This window comes from Cladophialophora psammophila (genome assembly GCF_000585535.1).
Source record: "Cladophialophora psammophila CBS 110553 chromosome Unknown aczJe-supercont1.38, whole genome shotgun sequence".
Lineage (NCBI taxonomy): Eukaryota > Fungi > Ascomycota > Eurotiomycetes > Chaetothyriales > Herpotrichiellaceae > Cladophialophora > Cladophialophora psammophila.
In genome coordinates, this window is record NW_006912959.1 from 118,882 (window position 1) to 146,811 (window position 27,930).

A 27,930-nucleotide genomic window follows, 5' to 3' on the forward strand; every position below is an offset into this window, starting at 1 on the left:
ATAGCGACGTCACCATTTACCGCCCTCGGAAAGTTGCGCATGTCGCTGCAGATGCCTAGATTGGGTATCGCAGAGTCATTTTCTTCGACCGTTGTCCTTGCATGACCTAGAACTGAGGCTCAGTGTCCTTCCAGGGCAAAGCCCAATGCCACCATTCTTACCGAGAAAGAGGCTCTCTTCATCGCCACCAGCCTCCTCCCGGCAGACTCCTGTGAAGAAGGCAAAACTCGGAGACGTCTTGGACGACGAGTCGAGGAATATCCCAGGTCTGCAGCGAACTAAGACGTTCTCCATTGGGGGTGATGACTCGGAGTCCTCCCTCAGCGATGTGGACAGCGAGCAGTTCGAAGACGTCCCATCCAACCTCGGGAAGCCGCCTGTTGCTGCTCATGGGACCGAGAAGGACGAGGACGAAGACGAAGACGAAGACGAAGACATAAAATGGGAAGACGCCGCGGGCCACGAACAAGAGGAGGAGCTACCGGCTTATAAACCGCAGTCGGACGGACCTATTGAGATAACCCTGCGCAAAGCGGACAATGAAGCTGAGAACTGGATTGCGCAGGCGGCAAACAAGAGGAAAGGGCCCTCGAAACGAGAGAAGCAGGTCAGAATCTGCACTCATCAGCTACACGTGCAATTCCTTCTCTGGCACAACTCAGTCCGGAATAGCTGGATCTCAGACAGGGAAGTTCAACAGATCCTCCTCCAACAATTGCCCCCTCCAATTCAGAAGGAGGTCGAAAAGTGGAAGAGAGCAAGTGGATTGACGCTTGCAGAGACAGAGACAGGAGCAGAATCTGTGAAGAGGAAGGACAAGAGACGTGGCAAGCAAAAGGCTGCCAACCCACGCGATGAAAGAGACTGGGGTAGGCCAAGCAAGCGCGTCGAGCATGGGAAGCCCGATATGAGCAACGGTGACCCGCTCGTCTCATTAATGAGGGTTCTGGCCGCTTACTGGAAGAAGAAATTTGCTATCACTGCCCCGGGACTGAGGAAGCGTGGTTATGGCACCAGATTGGGGTTAAAACAGATCATCCAGTCGCAGCGCAACGATGAGCACAATCCGGAAGAGCATGGGGAGCGGGTCAGAAATATCGAAGAATTTCGCGAGCTTGCGAGGAAGTCTGAAGGTTCAAGGGACGTGGGTGCTCAATTGTTTACCGCGCTGCTGAGAGGTTTGGGTATCGAGGCCAGGTTGGTGGCAAGCCTGCAGCCCAGTGGGTTCGGCTGGACGAAGGCAGAACAAGCGCAACCCCAGAAACCCAGCGACGCAGTCAATTTAGAAACGTCCTCCGACGACTCAGGCTCGGAAGACGTCAAGTCAATATCAGAGATCACCAAAACCCCAGCACGACGGAAAGGCGGGCCACGCAAAACATCTGGCAATAGCTCCGAGCTGGAGAGCGAAGAGGACTCGGTCGTGGACATCACCCCCGCAATGCCCAAGAAACGACCACAGAAGTATGACCGAGACAACCCTTTCCCCATCTACTGGACCGAAGCAATATCGCCAGTAACGAACAAAGTCCTCCCAGTCTCCCCGCTGGTTCTTGCATCTCCAGTGGCCACCACTCCAGAAATTCTCACAACTTTCGAACCACGCGGTATCAAAGCCGAGAAGACAAAGACTGTGATGGCCTATGTCATTGCATACTCCTCGGATGGCACAGCGAAGGACGTAACTGTGCGATACCTGAGGAAAAGAATCTGGCCAGGTAAGACAAAGGGGTTTCGTTTTCCTGTGGAGAAGATTCCTGTATACAATAAATACGGCAAAATCAAGAGATACGAGGACTACGACTGGTTCAAGCGCGTCATGAGTGGCTATGTCCGGCCTGACCTAATGAGAAGAACCGTCGACGACGTGGAAGATGCAACGGACCTGGTTCCCCAACTTCCGGAGAAGAGGAAGGACAGCGGTGGCCAAGAAGTCGATACCTTGCAATCTCTCAAGTCGTCCGCCGATTTTGTGCTCGAACGGTTCCTCCGCCGCGAAGAAGCCCTTCGCCCCAACGCTGTACCCGTCCGTACTTTCTTTTCTGGGAAAGGCGAGAGTTTAAAGGAGGAACCGGTGTACCGCCGATCCGACGTCGAACGTTGCTTGACAGCAGAGTCATGGCATAAAGAAGGTCGAAGGCCTAAAGTAGGGGAGGCCCCAATGAAATTCGTCCCTGTGCGGGCGGTCACCTTGACTCGCAAGCGAGAAGCGGAAGAACACGAACGTCAAACTGGAGAAAAACAGATGCAGGGCCTGTATAGCTTGGACCAAACTGAGTACATTATCCCGCCGCCAATTCAGAACGGCGTGATTCCAAAGAACGCGTATGGAAACATCGACTGCTTTGTTCCTTCGATGGTGCCCAAAGGTGCCGCCCATATTCCCCTAAGAGGAACCGTACGGATCTGCAAGAAACTACAGATTGACTTTGCCGAGGCAGTCACAGGCTTTGAATTCGGAAACAAGCGCGCCGTGCCCATCTGCACCGGCGTGGTGGTCGCCAAGGAGAATGAGCGGGCTGTGATAGAGGCATGGCATAAATTCAACGAGGAGCAGAGAAAGAAAGAGGAAAAGAAAATGGAGGCACTGGTGTTGGAGCTGTGGCGAAAGTTTGTTGTTGGGTTGAGGATTAGGGAGAGAGTGAGGGACACATATGGGGATCAGAATGCTGCAGATGAACTGACGTTAGGGAGGAGTAAAGAGCAGCCGATCATGCTGGAAAGTGACAACGATGCGCCTGCGGTGCAGAAAGGAATTTCTGGAACCAAGACCGCTGAGGACGAATTCGGCGGCGGAGGCGGGTTTCTCCTTGATTCAGACGAAGAGCACCAGGTTGAGAGCGACCTCGAAGTGGTCCATCATCATCACGATGAGCCGAATCTCCTTGCCCAGAGCGGCTCTAAATCCAAAGGAAAAGAGCGTGCCACCGATTACCAGTACCCGACACCGGCTTCTATCTCGCCATTGAAGCCAGCACTTCGACGGCGGCGACCAGGAAAGTCGATTCTCGAACAAGTCGAAGACAGCGAGCATGAGACTTCGGACTTATCTACCTTGGCCAGCGAGGATGACGGCGATGTCGAAGGAGAAGATGTATCCGATCAAGGGTTTGAACTCGGAGGTGGAAAACACGGCGTTGACGATGCTAATGACGAGGGAGACGTGGAAGAAGAGGATAGGAGTTCTGATGATTCTGACTCAGACGCTTACGTGCCCACGAATGCCCGAAGACGCATTTCCTCAGAGCGCACATCTCGTGTTCAAGGCAGCTCAAAGACCGCCTCTCAACCGCCATCATGGAGACGAACAAGAACAAGCTCTGCCGCCGCAACGAGGTTTACGTCTACTTCCGCTTCAGCTCTGGAGGGCGAACGCGATCCGCACGACGGAGCCGATGGACATGATTCCGACGACGAGAATGGTCTTGTTTCAAGGCGGCTGTCGAGGTCGAAGCCCAAATCCAAGACTGAGGGAAACTCCACACCGAAACACTCAAAAGATCGACAAGACACTCCCGTCGGGCCCAGACGACGGTTGAGAAGGGATAGCACGGCTGTGAAGGTGAAGGTGACCAGTCCATACTTCAATGGCTAACTTACCTACCTAGCTTTGGCAGAGGTAGTGAGTGCTGTGGACTGGAATGCCGACATAGAAGAAGAAGAAGAAGAAGACCGAATGACATGATATACCTTGACGTGACGTAAGTTGAAACAGCAGTCCCGCAACGACTTAATGAAGCCTTGATTTGACGCCCGCGTATCGCAAGTGGACTGACCAAGTACTACCGAAACCCGTGCCTCCGCTATAGCCTCGTGGTAAAGATGAAGCCAGTGGGCTTGCTGGCCATCTCAGCTAGGTATATACCTAGTCTCGGCATGTATCCTTCCTGAGCCAGGCCCAGGCCGCCTATCCTTCCCACTTGATCAACCCCGAATAAAGACAGCATAATGCATCGTCAGAGCTCACGCGACAGTATCCTCCCTCAGAAAAGTAACATCCGAATCAAATGGACCTGGACTTCCCAATACGGACCGCCACATCGCCTCTTTTTGGAGATCCCTGTCCTGTCCAGCTTAACGACCTCGTCACTTGTCAAGGTGAAGAAAACACGGACATGTTAGCTTAGCTCAGGAGAAATCTCTCGGCCATCGTCTCCCCCATCGATCGGGCTGCTCATACACGCCCTGTGGACTCCACGGCATATCATCCTTGCCGTACGGCGTGAGGGGGAGGTCGTAGGGGATGCGCAGTCCGATTAGCGTTTCTGGTCCGCAAGATTGATGATCGATGCTGTTGGGGGTCAGTGAAGGCGAAGGCGGAGACAGAGGAGCGGGTGTGTCATTTCCGAAAACAGGGATCATTTTTATCTTTTCAGTGCTGCTCCCGCGTGCAGTAGACGCATTGTTGTTCTCGGCGTCTTCTCCTCTGTCTGAATCTTGCTTGTCGGTCTCGCTCGCGTCTTCAGTGTCAAACCCCTCCGCAAACAACTCTGGCCAAACCAGCACGCCGATCTCGTAACTCTGCACCGCGATCTCCTTGTCCTTCGGACGGAGCGCACCCCAAGCCTGTTGACTTAGATTCGCGCTCGTCAACAACGCCCACTTCACAGTCGGCACGGGCTTTATCGCCGAAGGCTTGCTTTCAAAGCACACGTAGGTCTTGATATGCGGAGCTGCCTCGTCTCGTCCCGCTCTTGTCTCTTCCTTCGAGCCCCTGGCCCATTGGTACAGCGAACCCCGAAGGCCGGCAATTTGTTTCAGATGGACGGCTGACTGGGCCTTTGTGTGGATAGAGCCGCCAGATGCGTAGCCGTCGAGTGATGTCGCGACGTTGTGGGGTGTTGGATAGATGATTGAGATGTGCGAAGGGTCCCATTTCTGTGCCGAACTGGACGAGGTGGGTTGCAGGGTTGAGTAGAGGATTGGGAAGAACTGATTCATCCAGCTTTGCGGAAGGGTGGCAATTGAGGAAATTTGGCAAACAACATGTGGGGATTGTTCGCTTGACTTGTCCGAAAGTTTGGTCTGCCGTTGTTGCAAGAGAATCGATTGCAGCGCACGCGATAAACTTGGATAGCCCCAGAGTTTGAGATCCCAAATGGCCTGGCTATATTGCGTAGTTGACGGCTCCTTCATTCGCGATGGGACTGAAGCTATAAGTGCACCTCGGACGCTGCGGAAATCGAATTGTGTCAGTTGTTCCCGCAAAGCCTTCGTTTTCGACCCGTACGCTGCGAGATAGGCCAGGATATCATGCTTGAATCTTGTCCCAGTTCCTATCTTTCCAGGTTTCTCCACATGTTTTCCCTCGAGAGGCGGGAGCATAGGAGACAGCCACGCCGCCTGGGTCATATTCGTCCAATCCTTCTCCAACATATTCGCCGTGTGAATGACAACCTGGGCAAGGTCATCGTGGGTGAAGAGAATGAACATCTTGCTGTGATGAGTTCCAAATTGATCAGGCAAATAAGCAGTGGCGGATTCAACGTTCGTCCACCTGCGACATGCATCGTCGATGGCGATTTTGTTTGGGGAGTCATTTTTCCATGACCCATGAATGACCTTCACTTTGACGTTGGAGCGGATATCGGAATCAAAATGGGTCATCAGCCAGTCGACATCGAAGCAGAAGTTGAAGATCCAAGTTTCTTTGATCAGTGGGTTTCCAAGGATGTCATGAAGTGAAATCGTGTCAACATTCTTAGAAGATGGAAGCTCATAAATCGTGGTTAGTCTGAAAGGCGATGGGAGGAGTTTCGCTGCAGAGACTGGCTTGGACCCAGCGATGGCGGACTGAGCGTCTGAGCTCTTACTTGACTCGCCATGGTGGTGAGCCTTGGAAGAATGTTTCTGTGGCCGCGGAGAACGGGGAGCGACGTGCTTTTCGGGATCCTCTTTGGTTTCATCTCGCAGCCGTGGAGGCGGTTCCCCAGACCTTTGAATTCCCGGTGGTGAAATTGACCTAGAAATCGAACCGAGAAAGGCAGCTCTCTTCGCGCGAATGGACGCCGGGTCGGTGACAATGCCGTCCAGAGACGACTGCAGTGAGGCTGACAAAGCATCTCTTTGGCCGGAGTTGAGTTTGACTCGTTTCGAAGGTCTTGAAGCCATCAGTGAATACTCTGACACCTGCCTTCTGAAGGCGTGAGTAGGAAGAAATCTCGAACGGGTATCAGCAGAGACGGTGGCAGAAGTCGAGGGAGAAATGAATCGGGAGTGTCTGGAAGCGATGCGAGACACGGACATTCAAAGACTTGCAATTTTCAGCCTCATGCAAAACATATTAGCGTCATATAAACGCCCGTTCGACAACCTGTTGTATGTCAAGTTGCAATGTGCTGGAATGTCTGATTCAGTTGCAAGGCAACAACGAACGATCTGAATTCGGATCATCTTCGGCAAACCCCTGATTGGTTTCTTGCACACGAGGCTGCGAGGCTGCGAGGCTGCGAGGCTGCGAGGGCTGATCGAATTCGATGCATTTCTATAGACGGAGTATAAAAAGAGAACATTCATGATCTGTACAGCAATCCAAACGACATAGCTGCTACACTGAGGAGACCTTCCCTCGGTTATCCGCGCTGAAAATCAGCAACGCCATCGTATGACGTACAAACAGGCCCAGGAAGCCACAGCACGTCTGCATGATCAACAGCTCCCTCGTCAACTGGTCTTCTCTCATGGGGCCTCTCCACACCAGCCACAGATTGATAATGGTCAGATTCGACGTGCTCGAGATGCAATTCGTCTTTGGGTCTACAGTTACTTGAATCAGGTGCAGTTTCTCTAGAAGTAAGAAGATGGTCGTCAATGGCTTGCTGGGCGGCCTCTCTGGTGGCCATGGCGTCACACTTGGCTCGAGGAGGCCTGTCCTTGCATTGAATTTGGGCAGTCGATGCCGCGGACATGGGATCAGGTGGAAAAGTTGCGGGGTGCTGTAGATGAAGTTGGCAATTTGTGGGATGAGGAGCAGAAGGAGCGTCTTGCTGAAATGGGCCATGATTGCCACGACTGCGAATGTCATGCCCGCAACATAACAATATGTGTCCCCAACGAAGACCCTAGCTGGGTATCTGTTGTGGATGTACAGGGCTGTTGACACGGCCAGGAATGGTAGTAAAATATACAGCGTCATGAGATGGCCGTCGGTGGCGGGATGTGGACGTGTGGCATACGCGTGATTTAAGACTGGATTCCCAGGAAACGGGACCAGATAGAGCGCAGAATTGAGGACCAACAATCCCGCAATCACCAGCGACTGCCCAACCTCGATCCCGTTGACGCCTGCAAGAATGTTGATCGAGTTCGGCGCAAATATCGACAAAGCTGACATATACAGGTAATAAAAAAGGGATAGATTGACGAGGCGAGCCTGATTTGGCATGTATGGGACGAGGAAATTGGGGACGACCACCGAAGTGACGCCGAAATCGACATAGTAAACGATGAGAAGCGGGAGTGACGCCACTGCTGGGATGAAGAATTTGTGCCTCCACCGAAGGTCGAGAAGGTCGTCGCATATGCCGAGGATGGTGGTGGCTTGGAGAGTATTCAGTGCCGATTGATACGAGGATAATTTCGAGTGCGGAAACCGATGCAAGAATCGTCCTGTCTCGACCTCGGTAATGGTGAGCACGACATCTCTGTTCCCACCACCGGATGTAGCGGCGACGATGTCCTTGTAGAAGGCGAAAGGAATGAACGCCATGAGGGACAAAATGTAGACCGCTGCAGCAACTGCTCCCATGGCCTCAGGACTAGACAGATTAGCATTCGCACCCGTGCTCGGCCTTGAAAAATGCTCACATCTCCTTTGGCATGATCTTGCTCATATCTCTCCCCTTTAATCCAGCCTTGACAAAAGCGGGGCCCGACCATCGCACAAAAGCGTAAGTCATGGAGAAAGCCAAGGTGGAGAAGGCGAGCGAGGCCACGAGAGGCGCCCCGTCTCCCTGAAAGGTGTTTGCAATTACCGCAAGAGAAGCTCCGGCGGCCACGAGCAGCGACCATTTCTCTGAAGGCTTGAGAGTGGACGAGGCCATGATGTTTTCTGCGGCATGGGAAAGTCGCAGAGTTGGTTTCTGAAAGGTGGCTACCTTTGTGCTACCGCGAAGACATGCGGACCGGATCCATAGCAGTATTGTGAGACGTGGAGAAGAAATGAGATGGGCGAAGCCACCAACATCGAGCTTCTTTCATAGCACAGTGGCGGGACGCTGTGGGATAGTCTTGATAGAGGTTGACAATCTGTCCTCTGTTTGCTGTGACCCTCGCAGCAACTGTTCGGAACAACTATATTCCGAAACGGCCAGCCACCCCGCCATTCCGCCAATCAGAAGCAGCGTAAATCAAACATCATATGAAACTTAGTACCAACATCCATGTGAAAATGCCTCCCTGCTTCTTATATCGCTCCAGTCTTCCACCCCTACCCCATTGTCAGTCACCAAATATACATACTTCAGGGCCATCTATAGAAATATCTCTACCAGAAGGAAAGGATCTCGGGGCACAATGTCTCAGCATGGCCTAGCCTAGCACATTCACATCCCTCCATCCACCTCAGCAATGAAGCATTTACCTTACCAAGAACACCCGCCACCACTCTCACCCGGGCCCTTGCCTTTTACCTTGAGCCGCCAGGTGGCAGCTCTCTGTCCTTGACATCTCCTCTTGTCCAAAAATGGCCAAAAGCTCGACCTTCGACCCGGGCCATCACGACCGCGTCACAGTGCTGCACGCCAATTTCAACGGCACCCGCATCCTGACGGCGTCCATCGACCACCGGATCAAAGTCTGGGAGCGGGACCCCAGGACGGGCGAAAGAACGCTGCTCGATACATTCACGGCGCACGATTCTGATGTCAGAGATGTGAGTTCCGTCCCCGGTCCAAGCTATCTGGGTAAAGACGAGTCAAGATGTATTTCTCTTGTCCATTCAAATTCTAGCAAAAGTTGCACTGGGGAAGCATTCAAGTCATTTTCAACGGAAATAAAATCATCTGCCTCTCATCCTGACAAGCACAGTCCTGTTGTTTTGGTTGGATTTTCATGCTCGCTTTTCTAACCCAATCCCGCGAGAAAAAGGCCAAGTTCCTCCACCCAACGCTGGGCACGCACCTGGCCAGTATAGGCAACGACCTCAAATTCCACCTGTGGAGCGAAGACCCCTCGCAAGCTCCGCGAGGGGGCCACCGGTTCCGGCGCGTGGCCACGATCCCGTCGACCCCGCGCGTGCCCTTTGTGAGCATGGACGTGAGGACGCTACCAACGGACCACGTGTCGACGTTCCTAGCCCTGATCGACCGCCAGGGCCTGCTGAGCGTCTACGAGCCGACCAACCCGGACGATCTGAGGGAGTGGACCCTGCTGGACTGCTTCAACGTCTGTGCGCCGAGTAACGTCCCCGGTCGCGGCGAGGAGACCAGCTTCAAAGTCCGCTTCGACCCGAACCCGACGCCGTTGGCGTACATCAACTCGGTGAGCAACGACCGCGACCAGTTGAGCCTCGTGGTCTGCGCTTTGAACGAGGTCAAGATCTACCGCAGCGTCGTTCCCTCACACTCCGGCACGGGAGCGGACGCGAGTGTGGGCGGAATAGGCATGGGGATAGGAAGCGGCACAGGGGTGTCGAGCAGCGGCAATGCCAGCCACAGGCTGATATTCTACGAAGCCCTCAAGTTGCCCACCCACCCTGCACTTGTCAGGGACGTGGCATGGGCGCCGTTCAGCGTGCGCGGCACCGATCGCATCGCGACGGCCGGCAAAGACGGCGCGGTGCGGGTCTTTGAGCTCGGCGTCGCAGAGGGTGACGGAACTGCACCTGGAGCCGCCACCGAATCCGCTAGCGGGACCGGCAACGGCCATCGCAACGGCGGCGCGGAGCAGCTCTCTACCCCGACGCCCACGCGCAGTATGAGCGCGCACCAGCAGCAGTCGAGCCTGACGACGCAAATCGCCAGCCGCCACGCGGCGACCCATCCGTCTTCTTCCTCTGCCCACCCCGGCAGTGCGAATCCAGCGCGCACGGGCTACACGTTCGCCTACACGACGACCATCTCCTCTGCTGTCGCGCTCTCCCGCGCGCACACGGACGCGTGGTCCCTCACCTTCGACTCTCAGGGCCAGGTCCTTATGAGCACCGGGAGTGACGGCGTCACCAAGGTGTGGAGGAAGAGCGTCCTGGGAGGCCAGTGGATGTTGTTTGCGGGCCAGGAGATTACTGAGAACGGAAGTGACACAGATGAAGACGACGATGACGGCAACGAAGGGGACGAGAAACAGGGCGCAGAGATGGACTAGAGTCATAGGACATATTGCGTATATTGTGTGGATATGCTCCCCTGTTCTCCTATTCTCGTGAGCCCGTTGCTTGCGATCGTTGACTTCTCTGACCACAAACATCCGATAACCGAGTGGCCGCAGCAAAAGCCAGCATCACTGCAATCATGAAGAGGAAAGCGGTGTCTGAAAGGCGTGGACCGGAGCCATGACAAACCCCCCAATCGGCGCCTCCACCTCAACGATTTCATGCCTGGTTCGAACGCACTTCTCTCAGAATCCTCTAATTATTCGAGCCAACTGCCTCGGGCACTTTACTCGGATCAAACCCATACTTCTCCTTGAGACTTTCGACGAGCTTGATGTATTTCGCCTCGGCTTCCTGTGCGCTGGTGCCAGCATCAACCTCTTTTTGCCATGCCTTGTATTTGGCTTTGCCCTATCCACAAGAGACGAGACGCTGTTAGCGTCACGGGCATTCAAGAAACGTAGACCTCGAAGGGCGAGATGGAGGTGTGAGACGGAGATGCAGAGCGGAGCAACGCACCTTCAGATCAAACATTCCCGGGGCAGGAGCTTTGGTGATGTCCTCGCCATTGGCGACTTTGAAGAGTGCGTAGAGCTGCATTCGGCGAAGAGATTAGTTTAGAATTCAACAATGTCGAGTTCGTGCCCAGGAAGTGGAAGATAACTGTGCAGTTGTTGTCGGTGGTTCATGGCGACCCAGTACCCCCAAAATGAGCAGGCAGGACTCCTTCACCCCTGCCTGTCTTTTCTTTGGCGGGGCCATGGTTCGCTTCTTCCATTTCCTGTTCAGAGCCGCCTCCCTCGAACTGCTGGCTCTATACCAGGCCATGGAAACAGGAAAAATATATTTCCGCCGTACTCACATCCAATAACTCATCGTTGGACGGCTTGGCCTTGAGCTGACGGCTCTCCTCGGCGGCTTTTAGAAATTCGGCGGAAGGCATCTTTGATCAATGAAGGCTGTAACGCGGTGTCTTTTTCGAAGGGCAGCAGTCGCAGGCGCAGGATTCAGCGGTAGAAGAAATCTGAGAGGATCTGAGAGAGTGACGATTGGACTTGAAGCCTATATTCAGTGCGCAGAGTTAGCGTCGAGTGCCTTTGATAGCGGCTATTGGGGAAAGGATGAGGTGATATAGAGAGTCGAAGTCGTGAAGTTATGAGGAAGGATACTCTATGTTGCGAAAACTTCAAGTTGAGATGCACCCTCCTCACTTTGCAAGAGGACTCCTTCGGCCCAGCGTGGTGACAATGGCGCAGTGATGACGGGGAGAGGGGGTGGTAGAAATAGCAACTGACCTCTGATGCTTCTCTTTTAGTCGACAAAGATACCAAGAGCGATTGCTGTACGAGTTCAATGCAACGATCTAGAGCAGATCAGAACGAGTTCTAGGTACTAAAGGGTAGAGAGACGTCGACAAAGATGCTACTGTTGCCCGGGTGCCAGGCAAGCAGGTACAATGACGGTGCCTTTTGGGTTCCCAACCAAAAAACGACGTCAGAGCCCGACGCTCAACTCTTTGGGGCCTGGTGGGCTTTTGGTTGGGGGGGGGGGGGGGGAAAGGGGGGGAGGGCACAGGATTTATGCTGGAAATCACCAAGCGCTGACCGAGGGCCGCCCCGGTGCTCTTCAACTGTAACTGTGGACCAGTGGTGGGGTTGAGGGCGACAGGGCGAGAGGGCGAAGGGGCTATCTGGGATCCAAAGTTGATTACCGTCTTCGAATTCCACGGGGAAGATGTGTCCCAGGGAGTAATGGTCTATTCACCCATATTCATACTGTCTATCACTGATGCATGACCTTTAGTCTTCTTTCCAGTGGAGTTTATTGCTGATGCTGCTGCTGCTTCTTCGAGTCCACAATCGGGATCATTGCCCAGCAGGTTCTTTTCCGTCAGTCATTAATGTATCCATCTCACCCCGTGTGTGTCAAGGGTGTCATGAGCATAGATCCAAGCGCCGCATTGAAGCCGCCTCCTCGAGAAAAAGACAAGAGGCAGAAATACCTTGAGTCCATGCCTCTCCTATTCCATCCAAGTATTACCCCAAACGCCGCCGCATGCTGGCACATCGTAGTCAGTAACCCCGGCTTCCAGCTCCGCCTGCCCTCGGTCTCCAATCAGCGGCAGTTGGTTTGACATTCAATCCAATCTCCTACTGCGCGAGACTGATGTTGTCCGCCCAGACGAAGTCATTCGAGGAGACAACCACCGTCCAGCCAGGTTGCGGAGGGGACATCCAAATCTCACCCAGAGCACAATGCCTACCAATCAGCAGCCCACCCGTTCTTCTCCAGGAACTCTGCACAAGCATTCTTCAACGCAACATTGGGTATCAATTGGTCCGGCTTGAGAGGTTGCCTCGTGAGCGGGTCACACCCAATGGCCTTGATGTGTTTCAGAAGCGATACTCGCTCGTATGAGACTCCAGTGGGTGTTACGACCGGATCGTGCATCACCTCGAAGGTTATGGGGTCAATGAGCCAGTCGGGGACGACCTGTACAAGACGACAGGGTTAGCAACATGGTCATGCAGAGATTCCGTGTCTGTGCTTTACCCTCTCCGCTGAATCCGGCACACCCTTGTCTTCAAATCCCCGCCTGATATTTGCTCTTCTCACATCCGCCTCTCTCTGGAGCTCTTCGATTTCCTCTCTGCGTCCTGTCTCGCCGATCTGGGCTGTCTTGAACTTTTCTTCCACGGCGTCAAGATCCCGCTGCAATTGGGCATCCAGCAGATCCTCCACCAACGCCAACGTCTCACTCATCTCCCTCAACCGCGCCGTCTCTTTGGCCTGCCATTGTGCTTGCTTTGCTTTTAAAATGAAGTTGGAAATCAGCTCCGCAGAGCTGTCGTGTGTTTCTAAACAGATGGTGTACGCGGTTTTCGCTTCCTCCAGGGCTTCACCGACATGCCGCTGCCCGAGAAGTGCTTGCGCCAAATAGTAGTGAGACTTCATGGCGGCATTCTTGTGCTTGGATCCATACAGCTCGATCGCCTTGCGCGCATCGGATTCAGCGCCGGGCCAGTCTTGTAGACGGATGCGGGTGAGAGCTCGGTTGGTAAAGACTTTGGGGTCGGAGCGCGAGTGTTCGGCGATTCTGTTTCATTTGCCAGGTTAGGGCTTTGCACTCTCCCAGAGGAAGGTGAGACGTACGCTTGGGTGTAGAGTTGCTCGGCCTCCTTGAATTCACCGGCTTTGAACTTCTCGTTTCCTAGTTCTCGAAAGGACGACATGACCGGCTGAATGGTGAAATACTCTAGATTCTAGGAAGATAGAATGTAAATGGTGGTTTGGAATGATGGTCTCAATAAACTGACGGTCAGTTGATCAGGTAACGGCAAAGGAGCGAATGGAGGATGTGGAGAGCGAAGGCAACCGAGCAAATGCAACTACTTGGACAATCATGAAATACGAACAGCCGGGAAGCATGGCTCTCCGAAGGATCTTTGAGAACAGATCGCGCGATACCAGGTTGATGGTCGGATATCGTGGCAAGTCAGCCTTGGGAGAGAAGGTGATGGATGCGTTTGGATACTTTTGCGAGGACGACCAGCAGAGCGTAACACAAGGCGGAGTTCGGACGAATATGGGAACTTGCAGGGGAGAGGGACAGGCGCAGGCATGCGGAGAAGCACGTCCACCGACTCTGCTCACCATCTCCCCAGCTTCCTGCCTACAGAACTTCGGACGGGGTGAGAGGGTTATGATAGAATCACACAGGCAGATGTTCTGATATGATTTCATACTGCTATGACATTTTCATGGCGTATTTCGAGTGTTTTTGGATGCTTCATGGCAAAAGTGGCGTCTAAGGCTCAATCTCATCACTCAATCACTCCCAGTTCGACAGCGAATTCCATATCCATAGTCATTAATCCCCAACCCAATTGCCCTTTTGCCGTTTCCCTGAAACGCCGAACTGAACTGTACATGTCGCTTTGCAGGTAAAATATTTTCCATAATCTAACTCGTCAAGACCGATTTCAATGTCTATGCAACGTACGCCGCGCTCAGGCAGCTCCTGCGGTCGGCGTATTCTGGAGCACTTTGGTGGGTTGGTAGCCGGCTCGGATGATCCTCTCGCCGGAGGAGTCACGGCTAACCTCGCCCTTGGCCTCCAGTTGAGATCTCCGCCAGACGTCAACCTCACCTCCACCACGGATGACACCCACTCTCATCGTCGAGAGCAAGTTGTGGGCGGCATTGCTGTGCATGTAGACACCGCCATTGAACATGGCCGTGGCATCCTTGCCAATGCCAGAGCCGATCATGGCCTTACCACCGGGATGGTCCTTGATGAAATCCGTCACATCGTGAACAATACCGGCGACGGCAATCAGCCCACGACCGTTCTTGCATTGGTCAACATACTCGTCCCATTCCATGACGGGAAGTTGGTCAAGAGGGATACCCCAGTCGAGCTTAGCACGCTTCTGGTCAAGCTTCTTTTGCTGTTGCTGGAGGCGACCCTTCTCGATTTCGTTGCTGCGGAATTGCTTCAAATCATACGCAAGACCGAGTTGCTTACAGGTCCAGATGAACCACTTGGTGGGATCATATTGGTGCCATTCAATGGCGTTGCGGTAGTCGGAGGGGAACTCGTGGTGGAAGTTGTGGTAGCCCTCGCCAAGAGTAACGAAGGCGGTAATGACATGATCACGAGGAGAGTTGCGGTCGTCGAACGGTTGATCTCCCAGCCAGTGGGCCAACGAATTGACGCAGAAGGTGGCTTGCTGAACGAAGAAGATTCGCAGAATACCAGCATAGATGAAGCCACCCCACCAATCACCCCAGCCAAGGCCAGCAACAAGAGTGGGCAAGAGAAGACCCATGAAGATGACGACCTTCAGATAGTTCTTGTGCTGCCACACCACAATCGAGTCTTCATTGAGGTCCGAGATATCGGTACGTCCGATTCTCTTGGGGTTTTGCTTCATAACCATCCAGCCAATGTGAGAATATAGCAAGCCCTTGCGGACAGAGTACGGGTCCTTGTCAGTGTCGGTGTATCGGTGGTGTGCTCGGTGGTCGCGTGACCACCATCTGATGGAGCCTTCAACGGCACCACCACCAACTGCGGCGAGGAAGATTCTCAAGGGGAGGGTGGCCGAGTACGAGGTATGAGCCCATAATCGATGGTATCCAGCAGTGATGCCCAGGCCCGTGGCGAAATAATATAGCACTGACCAAACAGCGGTCTTAAACTGCAGCGGCACCCAGAAGGCCTGGATGCAGCCCCAGAGAGGGATGCCGACGATGAGGGTGACGTTGAGCCAGTTGACATGCTTGTACCAGTTGGATCTCGTCATGGGCATCTCGGTGATATGGACTTTCTTGGGGTCATACTTGGCATTTCTGTTGGGCTCGGAGGGTTTCGCCATGGGTGTGGGTTGTGAAGACTGAAAGTCGGGCTTGACAGCCAGGTCACCAGCGGTGGGTTGAGAGGACGGCATTGCTGAAGCTCAGGAGCGATTCAACTAATGCCAGAGGTAGAAGGGAGTCGAGATGGGATGAAGGAACAAAAGGAAAGGCCAGGACAGGACCGAAGAGCGGAGGCTATATTTATGAGGATGGTGAGGATGTTCCGAAAGGGTGTTGGTGTGTTTGAGCCTTTCTCAGATATGTTGGGAGGCGATTGTGGGGAAGTCGGTGGAATGGGAATCGGTCAGAGGCACAGGCAGTTGCTGGAGGCGATAATAGCCAAGGACATTTCAGGATGAGATGAAGATGGTCAGCGGACTCCGAGACGTGGCCGACATGACAGACGAATCAGGGGGCGACAGTGGCCGTCAATCGGTATGGACAGAGTTTTCTAATTATGTTTTTTTTTTTGCCTTCTCATGAGACGTCGAGACGGGTGATCGAGGGTCGACTGACGCTTCCCAAAGGGCTGGAGTTGGGAAGCGGCAACGCACAGCGCACGCAGGGGTTTCGGTTTTTGGTTTTTGTTGGGGAAGAAGAACGTCACTAGCCTTGCCGCCGGAGGCGTCTTGATTGGTGGATCGCCTTCGGTTCCTTGCGCTAGAAGGCGGCTAGAAGGCGGCTAGAAGCTCCAATTCGGCCCAACCGAATTGTTAACTCTGGGGGCTGAAAGGGGCTGAAGATCTCGGGTGTTTTCCTCCGAGGCTCAAGAGGCCACCCGTGCCACATCTTGGAAACGGTTGGGGTCTCAGGGCTCTCGCCCTTCGTTTTCTGCTGCCGTATTTCGTATTTCGTATCAGCTCTGGCTCGCAGCCTTTTCTCCTCTTCTCCGAGACCAACTACTCCCGACTACTCCTGTATATCTCCCAGTCCAAAACATGTGCATGTGAACCACATATCCCGCTCGAATTGTTGGGAATACTGTTGGATACATACCCTACGAGACAATGGGGTACAAGGCTGACGTGCTCTGGCCAGTGGTCACCTGTCATCATCTCAACATTTGTCCGTTGGTGTGTAGGACGCTGTGTCATGGACATCTTGACGCGTCTTCAGCCTCGTCCTTTGTTCGTTCGAGCGAGCACAAGACCGAGTATTTTTGGTGTGCTCTGTACTCCGTACGACCAGCTGCCTTACCAAGGAACCGCCCTCGGTCCAACATCTATCCCATATGACCCCTCCCTCCTGATCCCTCCCGCTTGATCCATCACTCTCTCCCTAACTTCCTCCCCCATGTCACCTCCGCTATTCTTCCATCTCGCATGCAGCCTCCTGGCCGCAAACCTGCCCACTCCCCAAACACCTGCTGCAACAATGCTCGCCCCCAGTGTTGGCGGAGCAGCCAGCCAGGCCACCCCAGATATCATGCCTCCGACCGCGGTAGCTCCCACCGCTGCAACCAGAGCTCCGACAGCAACATACTTTGCCCAGCGTACCAGCCGCCAGATGATGAACTGCCCTACATATCGTACTGTGCGGAGCAGTGCGCGCGTTCGAAATCGAGCAGGCTTCTCGGTATGCGCAGTCGGCGAGATCAGGTAGTTCAGGTTTCGCCTGGCCGAGATGAGTGCCGAGTTGGATTGTTGTTCAACGGCAGTGTCGCCCTCGTCTGTTATTGAGGCTATTGGAGCCGTCCTGACCGTCCCCCTAGAGGGCGCCATGACCGACCGATTGAAGCTTGCTTGTTTGACGTGAAAATGAATCCGATGGTGCAGAATTGATATGGGCAGTTGATGAAAGCTAAGTACTGGGTAACGGCGAATCCGTTGTCGATGGCAGAGGTGCGTGCCGCACTGACGTCATTTAAGGACGTGGCTTGGCTGGGTCTTGGCGAGGTACAGCCTCGTCACGGAACCCTCCCACTCCGTACTGGGTACTGGGTAGAGCTTCCCCTCTTCTTATTATTATGCTTCTTTTTCTGTTTCTTCGCCGTGCTCAGGCTTTTGAGTTCATATTACTGGGACGCCATATACATGCCTACTGATGTGCTGCCCGTTTGGTGCAATATTCCTAAGCACACGTAGTCATGCTATAATGACATGGTCTCCAACCAAGTCTGCGTACTGAACAAGCTTACTGCTGCCGCTTTTCCCTTCCGAAAGAGTCTGGTTTTTCAAGAAGAGTGACTTGCAACACATTTTTCTTTGAAGAGATGGAGCATTTCAACCCGCAGATATCCTTATCCTTTTTCCTCGATGACTTGAGGACAAGCCAAATCCAATTTTCTTTTTCGCCAGGCCAACTCGACCTCCACCAGACTTTCCTTCCGTCTCCAACAGGAGATCATCCATACCAACATAGCGAGCTCTCAAAATCTTCATGGACGTTGTGATCTGATCTATTATCATTCAGCTCCCCCAGTTTTGCATATATGTAGGACGCCTGGCGGGTGGATAATTATTCAGGCCCATGGATTTGCCCGAAAACGTGTTGATACCTTGCCGGAAATTGACGGTAAACTCCGATTGATGCAGCACAAGCTCCCAAAGATTAATTCGAAGTTTGCCCTTTCCATTGGGGTTTTTGGGACGATTGGTTCGACTAGCACACCGTGACAACAGGTGTGCCAACAAAAGTTTATGACGCAGTGGTCGTTGGTGCCGGGGGGGCAGGTGTTGCGACTGTTGGTGCGCTCCTCCACTTCCATCGGTCCTTCAGAATCGGATGGGTAGATCCTGACTTCAGTGGGGGAAGGCTATCAAAGAGATATAGAGATGTGTCGAGGTATGGACGATCGTGATCTCATTCTGAAGATTCGCCACCTGACTAAAGTCTTCTCTCTTCCATAGCAACACCAAAACATCTCTGTTTCGACAGTATGCCGATGCGTTCGAACCTTTCCGTCAAATTGTGGCTTCAACACCGAAACCACATGCAGTAACTGCCCTCGAAGCCCTCAATCAAAGCCGAGGCTGCCGTCTCCGATATGCTTCGGATATGCTCGCCATGTTGACCGACGGCCTACGTAGACTTCCCAATGTCGAGGCACATGTTGGAAACATGGCAGAAGCCGATTTTCAACCTTCGCCCGCCTTTTGGTCAATGCGTCTCTACTCGAGAAACCCTGAGCCGAACCGGAAACTTTACTCGTGGAACATCATCATGTGCACCGGCTCGTCGCCCACGCGGATATCTTTACCTTATTCCTCGCCAACCATCCTTGACCTCGACGCCGTCTTGGATCGACAAAAACTTCGGACCGTCCTGTCAAGGACAGATGAAAAACTTGTCGTTGGAGTCGTGGGCACGTCTCATAGCGCCATTGTGGCAATCATGAACCTTTACGACTTAGCAACACGGACCCATCCTCGGCTCCACATCAAATGGTTTGTCCGCGGCCGTTTGACCTACGCCGTCGAGATGGACGGCTGGATTCTGCGAGACAATACGGGTCTGAAGGGCGCCTCTGCCGAGTTTGCACGCGAGAATTTGGAAGACGAGAAGCTGGCAGACTCCCCGGTGGGCAAGGTGCTCACCAAAGTCGAATGCCTAGATATCCGCGATGTGTCGATGAAACCTCACCTTTCCTCCTGCACGCACGTCGTGCAAGCAATCGGCTTCACGCGAGACCCGATCCCGCAGCTCGCCATCGACGGCAGGGTTCTGAACGGCATCACCCATGATCCGATTAACGGCATCCTTCTGAACCACGCCGCCGTCCCACAGGCTTATGGCGCGGGCATTGCTTTCCCGGAGAGAGTCACAGATCCTGCAGGCAACACTGAAAGCGCAGTTGGACTCTGGAAATTCATCAAGTATTTGCAACGGGTCGCCCCGTCGTGGCGCTGACATACACAGTTTTAGGCGAGCACAGGGAGAGTTGTTAAATGGTGCTGCACCCGTCGAACCACGGAGCAATGTTTTGGATTCTGACGGATAAAGAACAAATAGATAGTCCTTACGGACCCACACCTATCGATTAGGTTAGATAGATACGGACAGGTGGATTACACCGTACTCGGTCCTCGGTACATATATAGATCAGAGGTGGCCGTCTGTCTCGCCCAACCAAAGAAAATAGAAGGATAGAACAAGGTGGAACTGAGGTGACAGTGACGGTGACAGTGACAATAGACTATGACACCAGAGAATGAAGAAGGTGTGAAGGCGTGTGCAATTTTCCACCAGACGCTAGACTGCGGTTTATGGATTTGGATCTTCAACCATTCTATTGTGCTTTCTACGTGTGTGCTTCCAGCACACTTCTGGAGACCACCGTCGGCTGTGTTCTCGCTCATCGCCTTCCTCTCCTCCCTTCAGGCATTCTCTCCGTGCTCCTTGCCCTTGAAAGGACTGCGAGGGCTCGCGAAGATCGAGATCAAATCGCCCACAAGGAGAGCGATGGGGAACCCGACGTTCAGCAGCGTCTTACCTAGGCAAGTTTCAAAAGCATACCTATCGGCTGCTTCTCTATGAAGTCCTGGGAGAATTTCTGGCGAGCTTGGTTCCTGTATAGGAGGCATTCTGCTCACGCGATCTTTCATATTCGCACCATAATATCAAAGGGTTGCGAACTCTTTCTGGAGGTGATGCTGACCAAGTCTCCGTAATGGTCACTTACATACTGAGACGCAGGTTTACAGTTTTTCAGGGGGCCTCTGGTAATGCTCAGGGATAAATTCACCACTCCACAAAGCAGAGGTGGAAAGTTCCGAATTCTGCGGAGCTTAAGCTTCGCCATGTTGATAGCCGCCTGTGCTTCTCTCGTTCTATAGAACGCAGCAACTAATCAATTCCTTAAGGTTGCGATTCTCGGCGTGTGCCCCCCAGCACTTGCCACGACAGCTCGGACGGACTGCAACTCAAGACTGGTGACAATATCCCAAGTCAAACCCAGATACTTTCCACGTCACTAGGATCTCGGCCGTATCGCAACTGCTTCTTGTACAATGCAATAATAGTCAATCAAGTTATCTCCTTTTTCAGAGGATATTAGGTACTGTAGGATCACGACGTCTAACATCGGCATCCTTCTCTTTCTTACTTTCATCTTACCTCTAATGTGGTCGACAACCTCTTCGAGCTCGCACTAGCAGCAGTCAATAGTGCTCGATTCTAGTCCAACTAGTAAACTCAAGTCCATTGCTTCAACCCCAAAATGGCCCCGTAGATATACGACAAGCCCACGGCCAGACCAACGAGATCCGGCTGCTAATGCTCCGGCCTGGTACATTCGGCGAGCCAATCCGAGCACAAATAACGCACGGGGTTCTACCTGTTCCCGCGGAGCGGAAACCAACACGGATATCTACCGAAGAGCTGCAGAAGTCTTTGCCTCCTAGCTGGGTCGCTCACGAGACGGTTGAGGGACGCTACCAGTTTGAGGCCCAGGGTTACAGATAAATCGAACTGGGTGCATCCAAATCCTGATTTTGACCGAGCCCCAAAATCTCCTTGTCGCCTTGAGTCAAGAATCTCGCCATGCATTGCTCCGTGAAGTCAAGCATCTGTAACGAGGACATGTTTTTCGCCGACTTCCCCAAGATATAACAAACTTTCATCCACTAAAGGATTGCCACAAGATCACCGGCAATGTTCCACAGGGACTTGTTCCCTCTTCCTCCAGGGCCAGTGGCATGGAAGCACCGATCTCGAAAGCCTGCTTGTGCGTAAAATAGTTTGCTACCCTCACATCTAACAGCATCGAATTCACTCCAACTGCTGAGCGTGACTCCGCACTGTTCGCCGATTTCTTTTTGGCCCAGGGGGGGGGGGATCCGGCCACCGTGACCTAGCATTCCGGAATCTCGCCAGAATCTATCATTCATTCATGTGCTCGATCTCTTCGAAGTTGTTTTCAGGTATCGGCAGATTAAGCGCTGGCGCCTTTGTTTCGCGGCTGGGGCTGCCTGATCTGCGCAGATCCGCTTTCCTGAGTCTTGCAGATCTCAGCCAAGCATAACAGACCAGCCCTTTTGACCCATGATTTGAGGTAAGGTGACTTTTCGTCCCAAGTCTTGTTTCGCCCAGATTTCTTGGGCCAGTTGCAGGGCCTGGTAGTTTGCTCGAAGCCGATTATGTTTATGTAATTGGTGGAATTCGCGGACGAAAAATTCTCGAGAATCTTTGTCCATGACCTCGCTGCTTACAACGGCGAGGACAAATGCTTGAAATCCATAGTAAGGTGATGATTCTGGAATTCTCTTCAAGTTCTCAATGACGGTCTTGACTTGAATGGCCATCAATTCTTCGCGTTCCGTGGTTTGGTCGAGGCCATAGAGCATAATGAGACCCGTCGCGCGAAAACAACGGGCTACAACGATAGCATGTTCCAGCTCCGGAGTTTCGGGCGGTGGTTGCCATTGCAAAAGTTGTGCCTCCAATTTGCGTTCGAGAGTTGAATGACTTACATTTGTTTCCCACACGCGCCGGCACAACCTTCCGACGCTTCCGAGCAGAAGAAGCAGCTCACTAGAAATGCCCACAACCGAATGAGGACGCTCAGCGGTGTCCATTCGCTTTGCGACTTTGGCTAGGAGAGGGTTGCGAATGGGAAGGCGTTCCAGTGGTGCTAGAAATGAGCAAGTCATGTCCCAATACAAAAACATACCGAGTGCAAGATAGAACAATTCACTCTTCTTCGTGTCATCCCGGTAGTCTCGAAGCAAGCCGTTGATGATGGTATTGGCCGCGAGAAGGTGTTCCAGACCAAACTCGCTCGTGTCGTCGCTGAGCCATCCGGACGAGTGGCCTAAGATGATGACTGTAAACAGGATCACCTCGGTGGCACAGTCTTTCTCGTCGATTTCTTGCCGTAAACATTTGAGCGCTTTGCTTCGCTCTTCGAGGGAGCGGGTCGCTTGCGGCAGGCTGAAATTTCCTCGATATCCTGCAGACAAGCTTTGGAAGGTATGTGTCGCGGCACGGGACCGGGTCAAGGTCTCGAGCATGGAAAAAGAAAGTGGATTAGAATCTCTGCCAAAATTGCACAAAATGCGACAGACACGGTCGCACCAATCGTTCAGTAGATCCCAATCTGCGCTGGGCAAATCGATGCCTCGCTCTGCCACCAGCGAATCCGGCAAGCGCGGTAAAGCGCTCACGACAACACCTGGTGGTGACGGCCTCTGGCACGGCTCGTTGCGTCTTTGACAATGGTGACAAGATGGCAGAGTCTTATCACACTTGACCTTGCGTCGTCTGCAGGCAAGGCATCCGTTGCCGTCGTTGATCTGACGAGGCTGAGAAAGCGACACCCGCCATTGGCTCACATCAGCGGCCCGCTCACAGACATCTCCGCGTGTTTCGCAGTGTTTACATGTCGGCTTAGCGTCGTCGCATTTCACCCGGCGCCGTTTGCAGGCTAAACATCCGGAACGATCCTTGATTTGTCGAGGCTTCAGAGCACTTGGGGCAATATGGCCCACTTTAAGCACGGTGACCGATTCAAATGTGATCTTCGTAGTCTGGGTGGACAGGGCTTTGTTGGCCTCCATCGTCTTGGGTGCTCACTTGGGGTGGCAAAAAGGTATAACCGAAACCGAGTACAGGCAGGTGGATCGGCCGTTACAAATAAAATATGGATGATTGGGTTTCATCGGAGAAAGGCAAAATTGAGGGGAGGAAAATCTCGAAGTAGAAGGACTGCGAAGGTTTTGAATTCTGAACCAAGAAAGATACTAGTACTTTTATATTGTAACTTAGTTGGTAGAGAGGAGGCTAATGCTGAGGCTTTCATTGGGCCTTCTCGTGACCTCCCACGCCAAGCGGGTCCGCGGCTGACTTTCCACCCGTCCGGGAGGCCGGAGTCTCTGAAGGCGGCCCCCGCTTGCCCCAGATAGGGCTAGACTCAGGGCCCGGCCTCGCTATTTAGGCTTAGTGCAACGGCAGTGAGCTCAAACGGGCCTACCCGTGCCGCCGTGGCGCTTTCCCACTCGCTCCCTCTCTCACAGCCTCGCTCGCTCTTCTCTTCCTTTCTCCACTTAGGTGCAGGACGGAGTGTCAGGCCAAGAGCCTACTACACGTGTACCAAGAAGGTGGAACTGCCGCCAACGGCCCTTGGTCCTCTTGGCTACATTGCGTCCTCTGTCCCAATCCCCCAACGGTGGCCTAGAACTGCTGTTCCTCCGTTTGGCTGTGCTCCGTGCTCCGGATGATCATGTGCATGTTTCAGTAGTGCTTGTATATCACGGATTGGTTCGTAACATTAAAACGCTCCTGGATGCCACCAAGGCTCCGTTTAACGACTCATGTACCCAGTACAACAGAAGATATGCCGCTCCGCTTCAATTAATCCAAAATGGAATGCCCTGAGCCCTTCTCGGAGATCGATCACCCCTATCCACTATCTGCGGTTTGGTACATACATACATTAGCTGATCACTGGTTATTCAAAGAGTGTGCAATCATAGGTGGTAGCTGATAATACTTCTTCCCGTGCAAAAACCAATACACCCCGGCGTACAAGAACATCACAACCAAGACGGGCGCCAAGTAGTTCATCCCCACAGCCGTCACTGGCAGGTAATAAGGGAAGCAGTAAAACACCATGGAAACGGTCGACCACACTACCACGACAATGTTGGAAAAGAGACCGAGGCGTGGGAACCAGAAAGACCCATGGGCGAATTTCGATCGGCCATGGCGCAGCAGCAAGATGATTGATGTGGAGTAGGTAATGTTTTGTAAGACGATTCCACCGCTGACGAAGGAATTGAATGCCAGAGGAGATCCCATGTAAAGGCAGCCAAGGATCGACGTCCAGATGCAAGACCATAGATGGGCCCATAGCGGAGTTCGGAATGGAGCTTTGGCGACGCTTCCGAGATGGCGTGAGAAAGGGAAACCATGATCACGGCTGAAGGCCCAGGCGAGGCGAGATTGCCAGGTATGGATGCCAGCAACACCCACAATATTGCAGATGACCAGTAAACTCTCGATACCGAGAGCGCCGGTGGTGTTGCCGCGTAGAGCCTGATAGAAGACTTGAAGACTTGGGGGAACAAATGTGGCTACTAGACCATCGACGTCGCTGACGGCGTACCAGATAGCGATTGCAAACGGGAAGCCAGTCAACAGGCCAAGGCCAACAGTCCACAAGAGCACTTTTGGAATGTTCTTTGCCGGGTTGGGGATTTCGTCGGCCATGTGCGTGCATGAGTCGAGACAGGAAAAGCACCAATGGATGGCGCTGATGCCGATCATCCAAGCAATCCCGTCATTCCAGCCGGACGTATTCCTGATTTCCGTGAACACAAACTCTGCGGACTGCTTCTCTGATCGGGCGAGGATGGAGATGAACATGATGATGAAAGTTGTCACTGGAAGGATGAGGCAGGCTTTCCCAAGGTACGGAAGCAGGCGTTCAAACAAGTTGAAGCAGAATATTCCCCATGTCGTGATTTGGAAGCCGACGAAGCCCATCCACGTCTTGTACTCAAAGTCGGGATTCCTGAGGCTGGCCATGCCCAAAATCATCAATGGGATTGTAAGACTGCCTGAGGCTCCCGTAAAGACAGCACCACCCCAGGACAGTATGCCCGTCAAATACGACAGCGGACGTCGAATCCTGGGCGGCGCAAGCTGGGCGACCCAGAAATACTGACCACCAGAGTGTGGCATGGCAGACGCGAGTTCTCCGAGACTGATGGCAACACAAAATCCCACGAACCCCATCAAGAGTGTTCCCCATACGTAGAGAGGAGCGCCGCCCATATAGGCGCCGCTGGCCAGGCCGATGATGAGCGAAATAGCGGTGTTGGTGACGCTATAGGCAATGCCCAGAAGTGACAACAACGAGAATGGCTGCTCTATGACTGGTTTCGACTGGCTCTCTTCACCACTGTAGGCGGCGACCGAGGAGGTCGCCTTTTTTTCGCCTGCTCCAGTGGTGAATGTCTGGGGATTTGAAGTTTGGTCCGACATGGTGGTGGTGAAGGTGTCAAGGTGAGTTGGCCAGCCTGTGGCAGATCCCTTGCCTCGCAAACAAAGCAGAAACTAGATGCGATAATAGAGTTCGCAAATGCTTTGGGCCCTAAGACAAACGGCCAGGAAGATAAATCAAAGTTTGTATTCTGAGGGGAGAACGGATGGGCATGGCTAAATGGTTGGCAAGATGAGCTGGGTCTGGGAGATAGATAAGTAGGTACCGCCGCTAGGCTGCTTTGGCTGTTACAGTAGCTTCCCCGCAGGGCCGAAGCGTCCTTCTGTTTATCGCTCTTCCGGGCATCCCCGAAGAGCCTGTGCAGGGTAAAAGGACTAGTTACGACTAAACATGGGGCCCCTGTGGGCACCCAGGTCGCTTAATTACTGCGATCCGAGGACCAAACCATCCTCGCCCAATTCAGTAGGAGTGCGAGGGCCCCGCTTTTGAGACTTATGAATCCCAAACAGGTGGCTAGACATAGATCAACCTCGGGAAGGTATTTGCCTTATTGTTCAGGTGGTGCCGACCGCTTCCTCAATCCTACATCCCAAGCCACCGACACAATGTCGAGTTCAACTGTGACCGCTATGGACTCAATAGTCCCAACTGCAGAGTCATCCATCAAAATCAAACCCGAGGAAAAAACCAAGCCAACATTGTCTGAATATAATGCTTCTTCAACATCGCCCTCGGAACTCGTTGCGGCTATTTGTCGTGATGGAGGGGTCATCGTTCGGAACTTTGCTTCTAAATCCACCCTTGCCGCCCTCGAACAGGAGATTCGACCTTACCTTGACGCAGATGAAGGCTATGACGGCGAATTCTTTTCCAAGGACACTCGGAAAGCCCAAGGCCTTGCGGCCAGATCACCAACCTTTTGCAAGGACATTCTCGCCAACGATCTGTGGCGCGGTGTCTATGAAACTCTTCTCACCACAACTACTAAGTCATGGACTGGGGACAACCTCCACGAATGCGTTTCTCGCCCTCAGCTTAGTTCTTGCGCTGTGATCGCTATCCACCCAGGTGGTAAGGCACAGCCCCTTCACCGGGATGATATGGTGCATCATGTGAGCAATCCAGCTGTCACAGCCAACAATTATCAAATTGGAAGAGACACAAGCGTCGGGCTATTTCTTGCAGGAACCAGGACTACGAAGACGAACGGAGCCACACGATTCCAACCCGGAAGCCATCTCCAGGCGACAATAGATCCGCCCAGCGAGCAAGACTCTGTCTACGCAGAATTGGAAGCTGGCGACGCCTTCATGATGCTGGCTTCCTGCTACCATGGCGGATCTGCGAACAAGACGACGGACGAGGAAAGATTGGTTTATATTCACTTCATGATCAAAGGATATCTACGTCAGGTTCGTGCACACCCTTTCGGGCCTCTGATCTCCTCCTACCCGTTCTCTCCGAAATTGATACTTTTGGCAAACATCTTTAACCGGTCTCTAGGAGGAGAATCAATATTTGGCAGTTCCTCGAGAACAATTACTCCAATACCCCGAATTCGTCCAAAGAAAGATTGGCTACGAAATCAGCGAGCCGTATCTTGGCTGGGTTAATTTGGCTGATCCGCTGAAGTTTGTAAAAGGAGAGGACACGAAGATGAGTGATTTATACTGATGCCTGGGACGAAGCAAATCCGGCTTCCAAGCCATGCCTTTTTTCTCTGGACAAAATGTTCAACAGGACGATTCTTGAACGGCTGGACGCAGGTTTTCTAGAGCGCATCCTGATGTCCCAGATTGTTAGATTCTTTGCTGTCCTTATATATCGCCGTTTGGAACATACTCCGGTCCATCTCCGCTGCACGATGCTCGCATGGTCCACTACATCCACCCCCCTAGAGCTAGCGCCGTGCCACACTCGCGTATCGTGACGGAGGAGACTTTCTCGAGAGTAAAGAGACACTGTTCGACGCGCTCGCCCATGCCGCACATCTCGGTACGGAAGGTAGAAGACCACTTGGGTTGACCGGCGCAAATGTGATCTTGGTAGTAGCGGTCGGGAGGATCCATCCGCCTCCGTGGTCGGTGGCTCTCGCTCGGGGTGGAGAACAGACCCAATTCCCGTTGAGCACACCAGGGTTGACCTAGGTAGATTAAGTACAGAGGGGGGTGTGTATCTTGTTGCCAAAATCCGTCGGGGCGCTTGGACCATCAAATTCCGATGATTCTTCCCGACGAGGAACCCCAAATTGAGGGGGAATACGAGGTACGTAGAATCCCGAAGTAGAAGGAGTGCGAGACCTGCGAACCCTACAGAGACAAGGGTGTTTTTAGCTTCCCGGACAGCCTATTGCCGATCCGGCAATCGTGACGGGGCC

The 27,930-nt window shown here is 53.1% G+C and overlaps 13 protein-coding genes across 13 annotated transcripts; 4 read left to right on the plus strand and 9 right to left on the minus strand.

The window, feature by feature from the left end:
- Positions 1 to 145: 145 nt before the first annotated feature.
- On the plus strand, positions 146 to 3,595 carry A1O5_12849 (uncharacterized protein; the record flags this gene model as incomplete). The annotated part of the gene is made up of 1 exon (XM_007753418.1): positions 146 to 3,595. The coding sequence occupies one exon, from the start codon at positions 146 to 148 to the stop codon at positions 3,593 to 3,595; it is 3,450 nt and encodes a 1,149-aa protein (XP_007751608.1).
- A 533-nt stretch (positions 3,596 to 4,128) lies between these two features.
- A1O5_12850 (uncharacterized protein) lies at positions 4,129 to 6,111 on the minus strand (the record flags this gene model as incomplete). The annotated part of the gene is made up of 1 exon (XM_007753419.1): positions 4,129 to 6,111. The coding sequence occupies one exon, from the start codon at positions 6,109 to 6,111 to the stop codon at positions 4,129 to 4,131; it is 1,983 nt and encodes a 660-aa protein (XP_007751609.1).
- Positions 6,112 to 6,547: 436 nt separating this feature from the next.
- On the minus strand, positions 6,548 to 8,042 carry A1O5_12851 (uncharacterized protein; the record flags this gene model as incomplete). The annotated part of the gene is made up of 2 exons (XM_007753420.1): positions 6,548 to 7,757; positions 7,807 to 8,042. The coding sequence occupies 2 exons, from the start codon at positions 8,040 to 8,042 to the stop codon at positions 6,548 to 6,550; spliced, it is 1,446 nt and encodes a 481-aa protein (XP_007751610.1).
- Positions 8,043 to 8,683: 641 nt separating this feature from the next.
- Positions 8,684 to 10,302, plus strand: A1O5_12852 (uncharacterized protein; the record flags this gene model as incomplete). The annotated part of the gene is made up of 2 exons (XM_007753421.1): positions 8,684 to 8,872; positions 9,088 to 10,302. 2 exons carry the CDS (start codon positions 8,684 to 8,686, stop codon positions 10,300 to 10,302), a joined length of 1,404 nt encoding a protein of 467 aa, XP_007751611.1.
- Positions 10,303 to 10,564: 262 nt separating this feature from the next.
- A1O5_12853 (diazepam-binding inhibitor (GABA receptor modulator, acyl-CoA-binding protein)) lies at positions 10,565 to 10,909 on the minus strand (the record flags this gene model as incomplete). Its single annotated transcript, XM_007753422.1, has 2 exons — positions 10,565 to 10,720; positions 10,829 to 10,909. The coding sequence occupies 2 exons, from the start codon at positions 10,907 to 10,909 to the stop codon at positions 10,565 to 10,567; spliced, it is 237 nt and encodes a 78-aa protein (XP_007751612.1).
- Positions 10,910 to 10,994: 85 nt separating this feature from the next.
- Positions 10,995 to 11,252, minus strand: A1O5_12854 (uncharacterized protein; the record flags this gene model as incomplete). Its single annotated transcript, XM_007753423.1, has 2 exons — positions 10,995 to 11,123; positions 11,172 to 11,252. The coding sequence occupies 2 exons, from the start codon at positions 11,250 to 11,252 to the stop codon at positions 10,995 to 10,997; spliced, it is 210 nt and encodes a 69-aa protein (XP_007751613.1).
- A 1,316-nt stretch (positions 11,253 to 12,568) lies between these two features.
- A1O5_12855 (uncharacterized protein) lies at positions 12,569 to 13,542 on the minus strand (the record flags this gene model as incomplete). Its single annotated transcript, XM_007753424.1, has 3 exons — positions 12,569 to 12,802; positions 12,863 to 13,406; positions 13,463 to 13,542. 3 exons carry the CDS (start codon positions 13,540 to 13,542, stop codon positions 12,569 to 12,571), a joined length of 858 nt encoding a protein of 285 aa, XP_007751614.1.
- A 777-nt stretch (positions 13,543 to 14,319) lies between these two features.
- Positions 14,320 to 15,762, minus strand: A1O5_12856 (acyl-CoA desaturase; the record flags this gene model as incomplete). The annotated part of the gene is made up of 1 exon (XM_007753425.1): positions 14,320 to 15,762. The coding sequence occupies one exon, from the start codon at positions 15,760 to 15,762 to the stop codon at positions 14,320 to 14,322; it is 1,443 nt and encodes a 480-aa protein (XP_007751615.1).
- Positions 15,763 to 16,863: 1,101 nt separating this feature from the next.
- Positions 16,864 to 17,391, minus strand: A1O5_12857 (uncharacterized protein; the record flags this gene model as incomplete). The annotated part of the gene is made up of 1 exon (XM_007753426.1): positions 16,864 to 17,391. One exon carries the CDS (start codon positions 17,389 to 17,391, stop codon positions 16,864 to 16,866), a length of 528 nt encoding a protein of 175 aa, XP_007751616.1.
- A 1,285-nt stretch (positions 17,392 to 18,676) lies between these two features.
- A1O5_12858 (uncharacterized protein) lies at positions 18,677 to 19,519 on the plus strand (the record flags this gene model as incomplete). Its single annotated transcript, XM_007753427.1, has 1 exon — positions 18,677 to 19,519. The coding sequence occupies one exon, from the start codon at positions 18,677 to 18,679 to the stop codon at positions 19,517 to 19,519; it is 843 nt and encodes a 280-aa protein (XP_007751617.1).
- A 2,099-nt stretch (positions 19,520 to 21,618) lies between these two features.
- A1O5_12859 (uncharacterized protein) lies at positions 21,619 to 22,620 on the minus strand (the record flags this gene model as incomplete). The annotated part of the gene is made up of 2 exons (XM_007753428.1): positions 21,619 to 22,241; positions 22,281 to 22,620. The coding sequence occupies 2 exons, from the start codon at positions 22,618 to 22,620 to the stop codon at positions 21,619 to 21,621; spliced, it is 963 nt and encodes a 320-aa protein (XP_007751618.1).
- Positions 22,621 to 24,049: 1,429 nt separating this feature from the next.
- Positions 24,050 to 25,594, minus strand: A1O5_12860 (uncharacterized protein; the record flags this gene model as incomplete). The annotated part of the gene is made up of 1 exon (XM_007753429.1): positions 24,050 to 25,594. One exon carries the CDS (start codon positions 25,592 to 25,594, stop codon positions 24,050 to 24,052), a length of 1,545 nt encoding a protein of 514 aa, XP_007751619.1.
- Positions 25,595 to 26,158: 564 nt separating this feature from the next.
- On the plus strand, positions 26,159 to 27,227 carry A1O5_12861 (uncharacterized protein; the record flags this gene model as incomplete). The annotated part of the gene is made up of 2 exons (XM_007753430.1): positions 26,159 to 26,965; positions 27,057 to 27,227. 2 exons carry the CDS (start codon positions 26,159 to 26,161, stop codon positions 27,225 to 27,227), a joined length of 978 nt encoding a protein of 325 aa, XP_007751620.1.
- Positions 27,228 to 27,930: the final 703 nt, after the last annotated feature.